Genomic DNA, 17,057 nt, shown 5'->3' on the forward strand with positions numbered 1-17,057 from the left:
GCAAGGAGACAATTCCGTAATTTATTGTTTTCAGTATTCTCATGTCTTTTGGTCATTTATTTTTTGCATTCAGACAACATGCCTAAAAAGGACACCTTAAAAATTATTTTTCAAAATGAGCTTTTGTGTATGAGATTAATTTAATAATAATAATTATTATTATTATTTTTTATTATTATTCTATCATAGTGTGAAAAAAAAAAAAAAAAAAAAAAAACAATTAAGCAATTTACGAAAATTACTTAAAACACCTTTTTTCAGCAGATTAGTGAAGATTACTGTATGTGATGAGAAGAGAGGTCTGATCTGTTAAATAAAACAAAATCGCTACAGTATGCAGAGGTTCTGGTTAGTATTGAAGCATTTGACGTGAAACAGACGCTGTCGGTGTGCTGTGGTTTGGGCCACTGCAGAAAGCACTTAAAAACATAAGGATTGATGGACAGGTAGTGTTTGCCAGACATTAAGATCAGAAGACCACAGGGTCCTACCTCCCGATGACTACACAAATTAAAATTCAGTGGAAAAACAAAGTGGATCTGAGAGAAATTTCTATAGTGAGGGAAATATTCAGGATGTGGGAAAACAAAACAAGTGGAAAATTCGCAGGAAGAGATGGGAGTTGCAGACTTAATCAGAGAGCCACGGTCAGGTCAAAATGCCCACTGTATAAATCAACAGCTTTAGATCATGCATACTTCTAAATGTGTCTGACACAGTTGTTTACATTCACAGCTTTGTTTCCATGAAAAATTGTGAGATTTCTGGTTGTAATAACACCCAACCAATCAGCTGGTTCTCATGTCTTTAAGCCAATAAGCAGGGTTTTTTTTTTTTTTTTTTTTTTTAAAGCATTTTCTGCTGTGATGTTTGGGGGGAAAAAAAGAAAAAAAGAAAAAAGTGTTAAACTGAGCTAAGCGTACTGCACTCTTATTGATAGATGAAAGCATAATCATTAGTCAAAAATATTTAATAACATATTTAATAACTGAACATGCAAAGGGCCAGAATGTGATTTTACAGTCCAACTATGGAGAAATTAGAATCTATTACCTGCAACGCTTTGACCACCAGGATGATTGACGTGGCAAAAAAACCCAGCACGGGGATGATAAAATTCCAGATGTGCGTGATGAAAGATGACATGGTAAAAATCTGTAAAATCACGCACTAGTGTGCTGCGTGCAATCACAACGTAAGCTGGAATTTGAGTGAAGGAAAGTGCAGGGCAATGTGAATTTCTCATTTGTTTCCATACAAAGCATTCAAAAGCACAATTGGCCCATGCAAATATGCTGGTAGGCCAAGCTCAACGTGCAGAGACCACATTAAAACTCTATGTCATGCCGGTGAGGGCCACGAGCAATGCAAATGTTTAGTGTTCTTCAAACTCACCTGTAATTCTAAGAGTTTGGAATAGCAGAGGAACAGCTTTTATAACACCTGCCCATGATTTTGGTCCAAAGATTGTATATGAAACCCTTGAAGATGAAATGTATTGCACTATCACATTTGTGCTGTAAAAACTTCAAAATTTTTAGTACTTGAAACAAGTTTAATTATTTTAAGTCAGTGTTTTGTTGATGCTTTTGCTCTTTCTGTGACTAAATCGGTTTCATGCGTAGGTGTCTAATGGGTCTGTGGTGCATTAGTCAAGAGGGTCAGCCATCTGAATGTTTAAATAATCTTTAAATAACTAAAGGACAGTTTCACCAGTGTTTTCAGACTGAGATGAGGTCAGCACCTTGTTTTGACATCACCAAGGTGATTTGTGAGAAACTGACTTCCTTTTCCCGAAACGTGATGATGAATGAAATATTTTTGTGACTGTTGCAGACCCAAAGACGAGAAAGATTTTCAGAGTGTGTCTTTCATTACAGGTATACAAGTTTTACTGGAAACAACCGAAATCTATTCATAATTTTAAAGGAACAGTTCCCCTAAACATTGTCATCATTTACTCACCTCCGTGTCATTTTAAAACTTGTATAACTTTCAATCTATGGTGGAACAAAAACTCTAAAAATAAATTATATATTTTTATTTTATTTTTTTTTATTTATTTTTTTTGTGTTCCACAGAACAAACAACAGCCTACATATTTGGAATGGGTGAGTAAATGAAGACCGTTTTTCAATTTTAGGTGAACTATTCCTTTAAATTTTCATATAATATGCTTTAAACAGTTTTGAAAGTCATTTATAACTCTGCAACTTAAGATTTCATCATACATAAGAGATTACATCAATCACAATGTGTTTTAGGAGCTTAATTTTACTTCTAGTAGGTAAATTTGTTTTGAAGTCATGAATAGTGTTAAGGTTTGATGCCAAATATTAATCTACGAATCTGGTAAACAACGCCTTTCTAGCCAGGGTAGCTTGCGTAGTCAGGGTCTGATATTTGCATGCAAAAACACATTTGCATGGCTTAGTTTGTGGTTGGAGAAATACTTAAAGGGTTAGTTCACCCAAAAAAAATCTGTCATTTACTGATCCTTTTCTATGTCATTACAATAAATGATGACTGAAACTTTCGAACGTGAAAAAGTATGCAAAAGCATGGCAAGCATTATGAAAGTATCGTAAAAGTGGTTCATATGTGTGTTACATTCAAATATTTTTTGAGTAATGTGATAGTATTAAATAAATAAATTATTAATCTTTCCCTTGAATCAAATGAATCAGTTTGAAATCTGAAAGAATCTTTCAGACCTGTTTTGTGAACTATATAACCTGATTCAGATTCAATCAGATTCAAAAGAATGATTTAATCACAAATTGGACATTGGTGCTTCTCACATGAATTCTCATGACTGTGGAAAGCTAGATGTGAAGATTTTCAGTGAATAACTAATTACATTTCACATAAAGCTACCATACAATACTATCATATGGCTTCAGAAGATTTGGAATATGCTTCACATTTATATTTTTATGGTGCTTTTTATCGTTCTTCAAATCTCCTTTTTTATTCCAGAGAAGAAAAAAAGTCATGAGTTTTGGGTGAACTGTTTTTGTTTCAGTAAGAATGTTAAAATCAACTCCAGATGTAATGAAATGATGTGAAATTTATAGCACTATGAGAAAAGAAATGAGGTTAAAATTCAGGTGTACTACTCACTCACACATTATTTAGAGCATTACTTATTACAATTTTTTTTTTCCAATGAAAAGTATTTGCTGCAAGTAAACAAACAGTTGTTTGCGATTTTATATCAATTTGCAGTGAACAGTTTTTGAAGCACATTCAAATTCAACTACATTCTGAATGTATTGCAGTTCATTACCTAGATTGGCTTTGCTCATTTTATCATAAGCATGTAAAACAAAACCCTGAATATTTAAAACATCAGTTTAAAAGAATACTCTTAAGTTTGTGTGGTGAGAATTGACATCTTTAATAGTATTTGATGGCATGCACAACAGGGTCAAAAGGAGAACTAAAGGTGAGCGACCTCCTCTCTGATGATAAATGCAACATCATCTCAAAACCACAAAAGTTTCCGAAGGCAATGCACCCTGGGAAACACCAAAACACCTATGAGTTCAAGTAGATGTTTGCATGCACTGCAGCACTAGAAGACTATCAAGTCTTGCTTATTTTGCTGAAGACCACAAATTGTTACTCTGTAAACATCAACCCGCAATAACAATCAAAGCGAAGGAGACATAATACTACGTAATCTTACAGTGAGCCTAATAACAAGACTTAAGAGTTTTGCAGTCTTGCCTTTGGAATGACAGAAAAATAAACTGTCCTGTAGTAGAGGATGTAAATGCGACCGCAGCTCTCCATTACTCATTTAGCCCCCCCTCCCATCTTAAACTCTTCTCCCTTTTGCTATTGTATAAAGCCACTATCAATAGCTCAGGGTTTTGTTAATTTGGGCAGCGGAAGCGGCAGCGCCGTATCGCGAGGGGAGCACTCCATGGAGCTGGGTCGTGCCATTGTTCTGATAAGGGCAGGGTGAGCTATATCGAGTGCAAGGAAAGGGATGCCGCTCTTTACAGCGTCTCCTTGACCTCACGGGTGTTGTTAAAGTTTCCACTGAGCACTGAGGGAGGAAGTGGCTTTTAACCCCTCGAGAGGAACCTCTCTACGAGACAGGAAAGTGCAGAGGGCTCTGAGACAGTATTTTCCACATCTGCAAGCAATACTCAGCAACATGGCCAAAGACTAGGTGTTATTTTCTGGAGGTTAGACGGCCACCATTAGCCCCTCAAGTACCTAAAAGCATCCATGATCAATGTAGCCAGCCTTACCACAAGCTTTGTCATGTTTTCTGTGTGGTAAGACCAAAATCAGGCAAATAATCATTAAATTATGTATATAATAATATTTAAAAGAAAAAAAAAAAAAAAATGTCCAGAAAGACTTTGTCCTCCTGTTATCTAAATATCAGCATATCTGGTTATGGCTACCAAAAATGATTCATATATAATGTAAATGAGTAAAGTATAATTTCATATTACAAGTTAAAATGAAATGAAATTTAAGTTGTGACAAGATGTTAAAGAGTGGTATCATTAGCTCATTTGAACTAAATTGAACTGCAAAAAAATCTTTTTGAGTGTTTTATATTGCATATTGTTTCATTCCATTTACATTTTTAATCAATACTCAAAAACAATATCAGAGTGGTGTCGATCAGGATACAAATATTGTGATCTTGAGTCTGACAAAGACATGAGGTTGGTTGTTTTGCTTCAGGCTAGACAAATGATCTTCAAGTGTGAATTTGTATATATTCACACATTCATTTTTAAGTGTCAAATGTCAGCTAGAGTAAATGGCACTTTAAATTCTGTAACATGCTAAAGCGTAGTGCTTTCATACGGGAAAACGTAAGACATTTAAGATCAGCATCCATATCTTGAAAATCCTGAGCTGCAAGTTTCTATTGGCAAGTCAGGTACATGTCTAAATTCCATCAGACCATGTCTGTTCAGAAAAACATGCATGAAAAAATGGGTCAAAAAATTAAGTACAGCGACTCTTTAATACTGTTAGAGGATATTAGAAGGATATACAGCTCAACACTTGTAAGATAGTATTATTTAGCATGAATTCCTCTTTGACAGTTGAGAACAAGACTGTCACGTTCCTTCACACTCTGCCCTTTCAAAGTATGTCATAGCTGTTCCTGCTTGTCTTGAAACCGGTCTTTTTCCATCAATGACAGGAGAGCTATTTCACAGAAGCGAGACCTCCCATTAAACTGCCGTTTTACTGCACCCTAATGTACACAAAGGTGTAAAGCTGCTGTAAGACGCTAAGCAGAAAGTTGTATCATTTGCTCCTTGTGGGATTCATTGAAATAAAATACACCCTCTTCTTTACATATTTCCTTGTTTGAAGATGACGTAAAATGGAGTAGGGGTGGGTCTGCTATGTAAGGGAAAATGTACACAACATAATAGCTCTGCTCCAAAAAAAGTGAGCCTGCTTACATAGGAAGCTACCTAAATAGGCTGCGTTGTAATTGTCATAGAAGCTCATGTGACCGGTCTGAAACATTCTACATATGCAGCATCCACATAAATAGCAGCACAAGAGGCGTAAATGTTGCTAAGCTAATATTGTGATTTTCTGAGAATCATAAAAACACACATAATTTGATTAAAATTCATTTTTATATTGCAAAAATATAATAAAATATTTAATATTGTAAATTTGTAATATACAGTACACTATATATATGTGTGTGTGTGTGTATAATATATATATATATATATATATATATATATATATATATATATATATATATAGGCTAGTCATGGTACCACCCGACGTGAATTATATGAATTCCGTGGGTTTACCCGCGGAATTGGGCTACTTTTACACTGTTGCCACGGGTTGTTTTTAATGTCCGCAGGTTGAATCGACCCAAAATAATGTGATATTTAGTCCCTGGAATGCGAATTTTACCAAGGGAGCCCCGCCAAAAACATGGATTTTACCCCCCAGAATGCAATTTTTACCGTGGGACCCCCCTGAAATGCCACTGGGCTAGTTTTGAGGAGCAATTGGGTGGGTTTTGTTGTGAAAACCTGGCAACCCTGTTCAGGAGCATAGAAACGTGTTTTCAACATTTGCCCCGTGAATTGTATAAATAAAACACCTTCGATACTGACAGCTATATTATATTTGTCATTAAATTACATAGCGATGCTGTTAAGACGTAGGTAACTCTCTCTCTCTCGTTAATTTATTCGAATTTTTTTAAATAAATGTAATCTTACCGCGCTATAAATTTCAGTTTAGAATTCTAGAGCTAAACGAACCGTACATAAAATAACAAATGAAAATTACCATTATTTACTGGTGTATATAACCGTCAAATTTTATATATCAGTCAACTTTTGCACCACAAGCATCCATGAACGCTTTTAACTTATCCATGCTGGCAAATCATGGTACCACCCAATGTGAATTATATGAATAATTTTAACAGCACGGCCATTCAAAACCCAAGGGTCAACCATGTTGCATAGTAAAGAGATCAACAGAATCAGATACTGGATACCAATCGTGTCTAAAGTGAAAGTAAGCTGGCGGGACAAAAAACGGATATGGTCAAAAGATCAGATCTGTGCATTAAGACTTGCAGTGTAAATACAGCCTGAGTCGGCGGTCAGTTATTCAGTTTAGTGGCACGCATGCCATGACTGACCAATTGGAATTATTGCACTGAGCCACGCAATAAGGATAGGCACGCAGGTTTTAACAGGGGGAAGGAGTTGCAGGCCGTGGGTTACGCCTGTGCATCAAAGTCACCACTTCAAGAGAGTCTAGCGAAGTGCAGGGGGCATCAAAGAAGTAGCTCACTGCTCATTTCCAGGAGTAAACCATTACACTCATCTGTTTCTCAGAAAGGCAGTCACAATAACATTCCTTATCTCAGCCAGCTGTGCTAAGAATGGCTCATGTCATTCTGTCTCTTCTTCTTTGTGCAAAATTAGTAGAGGTTTACCAACCATGCAAAACAAAACAAAAAAATTAACCAAAAAAAAAAAAAAAAAAAAAAAAAAAAAAAAAACTACAGCTCTTTCCCACCATATTAAGCGTAATCTACCACACATTAGCAGTAGTAGGGTGGTTTCCCCATATAGTGTTCTACGGTGCATACAAGTGAAGCCTACTATGTTAAAAAAAGTGGCCAGAGCAAAAAAAAAAGGCCGGTGCACTTCCTGTCTGTTGCATATGAAACGGCTCCCTCCAGCAGCACTGCTGCAGCAAAGAACCCCAGCTGTTTGAACCAGGCATGCCTTGACGTCAGCTGGTCGCCAGGCAACCGTCAACCACAGGGGTGTTACATTTTCCATTGCTTGTAGCCTTCAGATCCTCCAGTGTATCATGCTACAGCACTTGTATGCTCACAGTTGGGGCGATAGAATCAACCTCACACAAAAACTGTTTGTGCTGGGTTGGCTCACACGGCGCTGCAGGAGTGTAAGAGTTCAGAGCAAAGCCATGCTAAGACTGAACAAATACTCGGAGCTTGTTTTGTCAGTCTGTATCTGGTTGCTGAACATTTATACTTTATTCGAACAACACATTTAGTACATTTAGTTTTTGGCTATAAACGTTTTTTTTTTGCACTTAAAACACTTCTCCTGTCCTTGTTTTATTGTTTCAACATGTCAGCTTCTGGCTCAACCAGTGGTGTGAGTTTGGGGGTGGGGCTACCTGTTAGTTTGATTAATGGAAGATTGGATTCAGATTATTATTATTTTTATTTTTTTTTATTTAACCCTCTGATGCTGCTCGTAATGAAATGAATGTACTATACTATATTTTAGTTCAATGTTTTTTATTTAACATTTTGTATTTTTAGGGAATTTTTGGTGCTAAATTATATTTATGGAATAGTTATGATCCATTTATATTACCTGAAAATGAATTCCCCAACTTAAACTGTTGTAAATCTTGAATGCTTTTTAAAGCACAGACTTAAGTTTGGTCTCTAAGACACTTGGCAGATTATTGCTCAAGTGAAAAAAAAGTTTAAAAAATGAAACAAAAAAAAAAGGTTTTATTATTATGAAAAATGCACAAATTTTAAATTTTACATGAAATATATATTTTCCAAAACATGTTTTACTCTAAAACTGTGAGAAAATTAAAGCCATAAATCTAAACAAGTTGTGCTCCAAATTTGAGGTTGATATCTGAAAAAATGAGCTCTCAGTAAGATTTAGTTTGGGCAAAGTACCAAACATTTCCACTAGATGAAATTCGTCTCCCATTCATTTCAAATGTGGTCATATTTTAGTGCGAACAGTACAAATGTGACTTTTTTTTTTTCAAGACCATTTAACATTTTCAAATTTTGTGTTTGTTCACATAGCAAGTGCCAAAACATTTACCAAGTTCCTTACAATTCCGATGTAGTAAAACAAAAATTTTTGTGTCAATAATTACCGAACAGCACCAGAGGGTTAAATTACTATTTTTTTTTTTTTTTTTTTTTTTTTTTTTTAAATCATTTGTAATTTTTTTTTTTCCATTCAATTAATCGATCAAAGAAATAATTGCCAGATTAATTGGTTGAATCAAAATGATCATTCATTGCAGCTCTAAAACCAATAACTAAATACCTACTGAGTAAAAGTTTTAGCAACCTCACATTCGTTCAGACTCCCTTTCAGTTTATAACGCTCACTTTTCACTATCCAGTCAATTCATGATCTCTCAAATGGTGACTTATGACTAATTATATAATTTAATGCCATCTATGATACTGCTTTAAGAACATCATTTCCCAACAAAGGTGCACTCGTGTGAGTGTGTTCATTCAGTTAGCACAGCATGTATGACATGAACATGTGTGCCACACACACTATCTCTAGAAAGCTGTCCGCCCACTTTCTGTTGCCTGCCGCCTACAGCGATCCACGGGCCTAGACATGTTTCATCATACCTTATGCAAATTTGCACATAAACTTTAAAACCTGTTGGGCTTACATTAGGGTTAAAACATCCATTAATATGCCAGAGCTTATTAAACTGCCAATCATTTTAATGTAACGTAACATCATTCCAATATTGACCTAATACAGTCAACATCAAGGCCTACATAAGCAGAACAAATAGAGCACTATTTTTGAGCTTTACATACCAGAGATGTGTAGTGCCTAATAGTCTAAAAATATTCCTGTTTTTACAATAAATCATATATTATTGTATTTTTTTTTTCCTTTTAGAAGTTGATTAATCTTATTTATTTTGCTATCCTAAATATACATTGTAGTTGCATTTTATTATTTGCATTTAACATTGTTTTTTCACCTTCTGTCCCTATTAGAACAGACCTGCTGCAACACACCAAATGAGAACCACTGCAGAGATGTAAACTAACCTGAATCATGCAATATAATGCAGCTCCACACTATGGTAAGTAAACAAAAAGTGGCAAAGACTTGCAATGTAAATGCTCACAGCTTTGCTCACAGCAGGCTTGGTTAGGCTACACTTGCTGTTGGGTTTGCTAGAGCAAGTAACCACAAGCCTCTGTGCAGAGACAGACAGACAAACACACACATGCACAAGGGTTCTTCCCTCATCTGATTGACACAGGAAAAGGAGACACCATATCAGGGGAGTTACTGAGCATGCAGAAAAGTGAACCACACCTCTGACTTGCACCGGGATAGTGTTATCTTGTGTATCTGATCTTCCTTATTAATAGAACTTGCCGCATAAACAACAATGTGTGCAGTGCATTGCAATTGTGAGTTAAAGCAGCAGGAAGTAATAATTATTCTTAATAGTGGGTCAAACTTAAGCATAGCAAATGGTGCATTTTTACGCACTTAAACAACCAGTCGAGGTGCATTCCCCAAAGCGCATCCTGGCGATACACCTTTAACCTGGTTGCAAGGAGGAAGTGCACAGAAAATTTCATCTTGTCAAACTCATCTGTGGTATAGTTTCACTTTCTGTGCTATTCGAAAACATTTGGTGATCCAAAAAATGTATGAGTTTGCAGTCTCGCTGAAGTGAAATTTGCAACAGCTGTCAAAGGAACCGTGCTTGAGGGATCCCCTCTGCTGAGCACATGGGACGTAATTAGCAGCACTAAACCACAACACACCGCCATTAGCGCTTAAAAGGCAAGCCCACTGGAAACTTTTCTGGGTCGCTTGTTTGACTAAAAGCACTGATAACAAGTTTGTGGTTTTTATCACTCTTCAATTTTTCCGAAGGCCCAGTGCAGCCCACAAAACAGAAACCATGCTGCAAATGTTTGTAGAGTAAAATGAATACAGATATGTTTAGTGCTCATGAATTTCACCCCAGACCGTGTTACTGTGAGCGGTGAGAGGCTAAGCAGAACCATGAAATGTGAGATAAACCTGTTTTGGAAGAAAGAATGAGATCATTGAAAGCATCTGTCTTGCCATTTTTAGAGTGATAACCCTTTGGAAAATTTCCTTGTGATACACTTATGATCCCTCAGAGCTTGGAAACAACCGAGTGAATAAAAACTCAAACAACCACAGAATATTTCAACAGTCTAAGAACACGGTGTGAGCCAAAGGGCTTTCCTACAAGGCTGTCTAAAGAAAAGAAATGATCCTCTAAAGTGATGAACACACTGGTCCGAGCCAAGCCAATTTTTTTCTGTATATATACAAGAAACTTAACTTGAACTTAAGTCATCTAAAGGGCTTTTCACACTTGAAATAGTTAACCCTGGGTCATTCTACCCCGGGTAAATGGAATCCTGGGTTATCTTTACTCACATTTCACACTGCTCATACTGTACCCGGGGTTAACAGTTAATCCTGGGTATTCATAAGCTGCCGTTTCACACTGCACATTCCTAAACCCTGGGTTAAAGTCCTTATTTGCATATTTGTAGTGTCATTGTTACTGACTGGCCAAATGCAGCATGTGACCTGTTTACATAAAGGCTCTAGCATTGCGCGTCTTCATATTATTCTTTTTTCTTAAAGAACTTTTCAAACTATAAAGGTAAGAATGACAGTCTCTTCTTCACTCCAATGGTCGTGTTTTCCATCGCCGTTTGACATTTTTCCTATCATACGCAGAAACGGCTGTTTATATACATATTGTGATGTTTCCATGACTGCCCAAAGTGCGTGAATATAAGGCACGCGATTGGTTGTCGGTTGTTAAGCATCTAGTTGTAACATTCTAACACCGCATCGTAGTAGCAGCAGTCCAATTCCCTAATACCCGGGGTTAAAAGCGGTGTTTAGAATGTCGATAACCCGGGGCTAAGTGCAGTGTGATAAGCCCTTAAAAGTGTAATTTTAGAGCAACACATGCTAACTGAAATAGAGTAACACCAGGGATCTGCTAAGAAACTACATATTTATTTTGTTCACTGACAGTTTTGCCTTTATTTCAGGACAATGAAGAAGGTACATGAAAGTACAGGGAAAGAGCAGAGGAGAACAGGACAGGGACATGACCTTGGACCGAGGTGAACCCGGATCCCTCTGTGTCACAGCACCATTGACTATTCTGTTGTAAGGAAACCTCCTGTATTATTATCCTGGTTTCAAGTTCACCCATCCCCAATCAGACACAGGGGGGAGTTCACATAAAACACGTTCTTGCGCTCTAAAACGGCTAGACAGAGCAAAACATAATGGAATAGAGTGAGAGAAGAATCTCAAGATTTCTTTTTAAAAATAAAAAATAAAATTTTAACCTGACAAACCATTTTGAAAACTCAACATTGTCGGAGCCATAAGCTTGTGGGCAGCACTCCAACATATAGCGCAGCTGTACCTCAGGCAACCCGAGTTTCGAATCCTGGCTTGTGGTCCTTTCCTGGTCCTGTTCCTTTCTCTCCTCTCCAATTGTTTCCTGTCTATCTCTATAGTCCCATAAAATAATCTAAAAATAATAGTTAACATCATTATTCAACTAGACTTTAACACTTTTTAGCAGCAGTGCTTTAATTAGCATTCTGACAGAATGCTAATCGACTGGTCAATTAGTCAACAACTGTGACCCATCCCTAATGTAAGCTAAATATAAAGCACAAACCCTTATCATGCTCCATATTAAAGGCCATAAACTTGTGCTAGTCTGGAGTACATTATTTACACAATAGGGTGGCCAAATCCGACTTGTAAAGTGAGCAATAAAAAGCTCATTTTAATTGACTGTTCCCTGAATCTCAACCACATGCGGCTCTTATAGTATGTCTGCCCTCCAAAACCAAAGCAATTCCATTGTAAATGCACATGTCCGGGAACAGCAAAGATTCCATCGCAGAAGTTCAAGGTTATCAAGTAATCTCGCCCTTGTGATCACTGTGAATAGTTAAACAATCTTTTATGAGTGCTATCATTCCTCCAGATGGTACAATAGGATGTTTGCTTTCCTCAAATGTGTGTTTACAAGAAATGGACGTCACATAAAAGGGACCTACGGCATAGATCCTGTGTGGCAAGCGGAGCCACATTATTCTACAACTTAGTGTGAGGCTGGAGGACTGTGTGACATCCATGTCTAAACAATGAGCTCCTCTGTAATAGCATGCTAGCTGCAGGGTCTCTTGATGCGCCTGCAAACGCGACATGCCTAAATAGGCGGGCCCACACATTCTCATGAGGGCAAGCATGTCGCATGTCCCCCTAGAGAATGCGTCACATGTCACTTCTACAAGACATGATTGTATAAGATAATGAGTTTTCTATATCTGCTAATGCAGTTGATTATCAGGTCTCCGTGTTTCATTTACTTATAATGAATGTTTTTGCTTGAAAAGCTACTAAAAATACTTAACATACTGGTAAAGTATCTATTCCCTTATAACCACTTCATTTAATGACAAATCATGAATAAATCTGAGAGTATGAAACCGTGCTAACTTTATACACCACTGTTTGTTCCTCGCTCTGTTTTTGTACGTTGTTAAAAGGGCGGCCAACTAAAGTCAGAGAAAAAAGTCCATCTGACAGCAGGACACAGAAGTACCTTTGTATGTGAGAATGTCAACAGTTACTCTGGGTGAATACAGACGAGCACTGAGAAGGAAAGTGCAAGGACAGTGTAAATGCACTGGAGGAAGTCGAGAATACACAAGATGAATTGTGGGACTGACCAGCACGTGTATCTCTTCAAGGTAAAACCTATGCCCCTGAAATCAGTTCTGCCAAACACAGAAATTGCAGAGATCTAAGAAGCATTTCTGTTTGAATCTGACCATATCAATAATGTCGCATTTCATAAGCGTTCCCGTAGCTCAAACAGTAAAGCATGGCACTAGCAACACCAAGGTCATGGGTCTGATTCCCAGGGAACGCTTGAACTGATAAAATGCATATTCAAAGTCGCTTTGAATTACAGTGTCTGTTAAATGCATAAATGTGAGCTATATTTGCTTCCCCAAACTGAAAACCCATCATACCACTGTCTTACAGGATCAGTTAGTGTGTTGCTCGAGACATATAAAGAGCTGTTGTGATCATGTGGAACTGGGTTTAAGTCCTGGTCCTGTCTGACTTCTTTTCTGACTTCCTGTACTCTCCCAGGAAAAAAAAAACCTGCAAACAGCTTGTCACTGGGGAAGTACTCTTAAAGTGAATGTACCTTATTTACCCCTAAAAGGACTATAGTAGTACTTTAAGGGTACATACTGTATTACTACTCTAAGACACTAATCTGCACCTTTTATGGGTAGATCAGGTACAAAGTTCTCTCTTCAAGGGTACTGGGTTTGTTGAGCCCTAAAAGGTTCAATTTTTGCAATTTTGTTTGACAGTGTACTTTCCTGTCAATTATCCACTATCCTGTCTGCAAAAGCCAACAAAATAAATAAAAGTAAGACATAACAGGTTTACTTACCGCTTTCTGTTGTGTCTGCAGGAAAGCTGGGGACCGCTCTGGGTCGCTGGAGATGTCGTCCTCTGATTCCTCCCAGGATGAGGAGAATCCCGTTGAGGAGGCAGAAGAAGAGGACAGCTTTCTCACGGCTCTGCCAGGTTGAGGACTAACTTGGGGCTCCTTGCCCTCCCCACTGACCTCCATGCCGTGGTCCGTAATAATGACAGCAGGGATGGAGCCCAGCTCTGGACTGACTCCGTCAGACTCTGCCTGGGTTTCTGTTGGCTCAGCTCCCGGCTTTGTCAAACATGTCTCGGTCCAAGATGCTGAGCACTCTGGTGAAGTCCTAGAGTGATTGTCTGTAGGGCTGTCAGCTTCGCTCTTAATTCCTGCTGATGTGCTCTCAAGTGGGCCGCCCTCTTCTGTATTTGGGTCAGCCCTGTCCTTCTCTTCACTGCTGACCTGCAGCCCCTCCTCCATGCAGGAGAAGCGCTTTCCATTTTGCAGTTCATTGGGGATCCCTGTTGAGTGATCCTTGTTTTGTGTCGCAAGTGTTTCCTCTGCATTCAAGCAGAGGTTGCCAATTTGGACAGGGCCAAAGTTCGGGGGAGTTTTCCTGGAAATCCGAGGGCTTCGTTGAACCTCTCGGCTGTGAGCCTGAGCTGATATTTGGGCCTCAAACAGGTCCACCTTCTTGTTCACCTCCACGTTCTGCAGTTCCTTGTGGCGCTCAAGTTGCTGAGCGGCACGCCGCTCTTCGTTCTCCTGTTCTTCCTCTAGGCCAGACCCACTGAGTCTGCGCACTCGACTTCCCACATGCACGCCCAGTGATTCTGGCCGTCGACATGGTGAACATGCCCTTTGACAGCTGGAACTGGTACCTGTTGGGAAGACAAAGGAATTGCCTGCAGACCCAGGGCTCAGGCTGCCTGGGCTATAGGGACCTCTGGGCACTGGGAGCACAGGCCTTCCTGTCCGAGGGCTGCTCTTATTGGTCAGGTTGTTGGGGTTCATCATTATCAGGCTGTTCAGAGCATAAGCTGCCATAATGGCAGGCTGACTCTGTCCGTTTTTGCTCCCATTTAGGTCTATTCATCCAAGGTCCACTGGCCTTTGGAGCCAACCATCTTTAGGAGGGACCGAAGGAAAGCGGACACGTAGAATAAAAACAATCCCTGACTCCTTTCCTCATTCATATATTATGTCCACTACTGGTTCATCCTTAGCAGAGTGCTGAAAAGAAGCAGAGGAGATTTTTAAATAGAAAATATCAAGTGGTAATGGTTAGTGTAACACTGTGCAAAAATACTGAACGTGTCAACTGATTTAACAAGCAAGACTGCCCTGAATAATTACAATAAGTATGTAAGCTTTTCAGAAATGCAAAAGTGCTCATTTTTGTGGTCACCTTCTTCATATTAATTTGCATTAAACACTTCTTCTGAAATACAGATAAAAAATGTCTCATGTAAATGCTTTCTGTTATTTACAAAAGATTTTTATAATTATGTTGGTTTTGATTGCTATCAAGATGTTTCCGTTGGCCTCTGTGGCGAGATGCTGCCATATTAAAAACTTTTTTTTTAGCAAGTTTTGCTTGTCTGAGTAATCTTTACTATATCACACTGCTTATTCAGTTAGGGGAGTCTACATATTATGAATATGAACCCACAGTTCTAAGTGTGTCCTATAAAATACTTCTTTCCATTTGTAGAAATATAAACAAAGCTGATCAAATACTGGAAACGTTTACTACTAAAAGAGACGGTCAACATAACCTTTTATGTCCTCGGCTGGAAAAAATAATGACTGAGGGTGTAATACAATACAGCTTCATGCAAAAATAATATTCCACATACCATAACCTTCATATCACATTTAGTTTGTCTTGCCAGTCTATAAACGAAAAGATAATGGTGCACATTAATTCTGAAATACCAAAAAAGTACCTGTGCCTTTTTACTGTACTAACAGCGATGGTTGTGAGGCCTCAACCCCGCTGATGCTAAACATCTGAGGATCTTAAGGAAAAACAGTCTGAGGTATAAATTAGCTGCTTCCATTTATAGCAAAAGCTACGACATGGGAAAAAAGTTTTGTTTAACTAGTGCATTGAAATTTAATTAACTCAACGGCTGAGACAAATTATTTCATAATGAACCAGAACAATTTCCTGCAAGTTTTCCAAGTGGGACTAATTATTTTTGCAGTTGAGGCAAATGATCCGATGATCAACACACCCAAGAAAGAAGCAAAATATACTTGTAGAGAAACTGTTTGGTTGCAAATATGTAATTTTCCTAAACACTCTGTCAAAATACTCACCTTCCAACAACTACATGCGAATTAAATCATCCACTTCTTCAGTATGAATTCGGTTGTTCGATTAAATAGTTATGTCTTTCACAGAGTCAAGATTATCATCACATGCTTTGACTAAGAAGTCAGGTAGGATGGACAGATTGTGCTCTGCATTTTAACTCCAGGGGAGAGGTCAAAGTTGGAATGCACCTTCTCTCTCTGAACCCAACCACCACCCTTTTAAGTGATTTTAACGGTCCATTATTGCTCTGACAATTCAAATGCATCTTGAGGCATCCCACGTCACTGGTGAAACACTACCACACTGTGTTTCAAAGCAAGTGTGATGTCTAAAATCTGTCCATCATCACAGAGGATCATAAAGCAGAAGAGGGCTAATATGAACTAAAATGACTCAAAAAAAATTACTCTCGTGAGGCTTTAAAGCGTCTCAATAAAAGCCCTTCACTGAACAGCCCACTCTTTGGCATTCACTGAATTTGAATGAGCTGGAAAACACGTGGTGACTCTTATGAACTCAGTAAAAGCATTTGTCGCATTCTTATTCCAAGAAAAATTATATTCCATTGGGATTTTCAACTAATTTATAAGAAGCACATGAATAATAGGAACATTAATGGGTAGTGAAGTATCTCTGGGATACAAATAATCACAGTTCTTGCAGAGGTGGAACACATTAGTATACATTGAGTGTATTCTTTACAGTTTTTCTATATAGTTTTTTTTAATGTTTTCAGAACAGCGGTGCCGACAGCATAAACTTTCTATTGTCATCACTACTGGAGCTCTCTCAGCAAACCCATATGAACTCCGAAAAGAAAATGCTTACATTATTACAGTGCCATAAACTGAACTAAACAGATATCTGCTGCTCTCTCTATACACTTTATGAAGTCAAATAGTTAAGTCTAAGTCTCCTT

General features: G+C 38.1%; 1 protein-coding gene and 1 long non-coding RNA gene across 3 annotated transcripts in view; one reads left to right on the top strand and one right to left on the bottom strand.

Annotated features, from left to right (window-relative positions):
* The window catches only part of LOC127502438 (uncharacterized), a 33,683-nt gene extending 19,863 nt beyond the window's left edge, over window positions 1-13,820 (top strand). Inside the window, exons 2-4 of one of the 2 annotated variants that reach the window (XR_007926863.1) lie at window positions 9,311-9,399; window positions 11,384-11,504; window positions 12,911-13,820. This is a non-coding gene — a long non-coding RNA (uncharacterized LOC127502438). The other variant, XR_007926862.1, reaches the window with a different exon arrangement.
* itpkb (inositol-trisphosphate 3-kinase B) overlaps window positions 1-17,057 on the bottom strand; it is a 34,055-nt gene that overhangs the window by 16,646 nt on the left and 352 nt on the right. The window contains exon 2 of the mRNA XM_051875365.1: window positions 13,837-15,048. Coding sequence (XP_051731325.1) covers window positions 13,837-14,862 — 1,026 coding nt within the window. The 5' untranslated portion in view covers window positions 14,863-15,048. The remainder of the gene's footprint in view (window positions 1-13,836; window positions 15,049-17,057) is intronic.

The sequence above is a fragment of the Ctenopharyngodon idella genome, chromosome 20 (genome assembly GCF_019924925.1).
Source record: "Ctenopharyngodon idella isolate HZGC_01 chromosome 20, HZGC01, whole genome shotgun sequence".
In the NCBI taxonomy this organism is placed as follows: domain Eukaryota; kingdom Metazoa; phylum Chordata; class Actinopteri; order Cypriniformes; family Xenocyprididae; genus Ctenopharyngodon; species Ctenopharyngodon idella.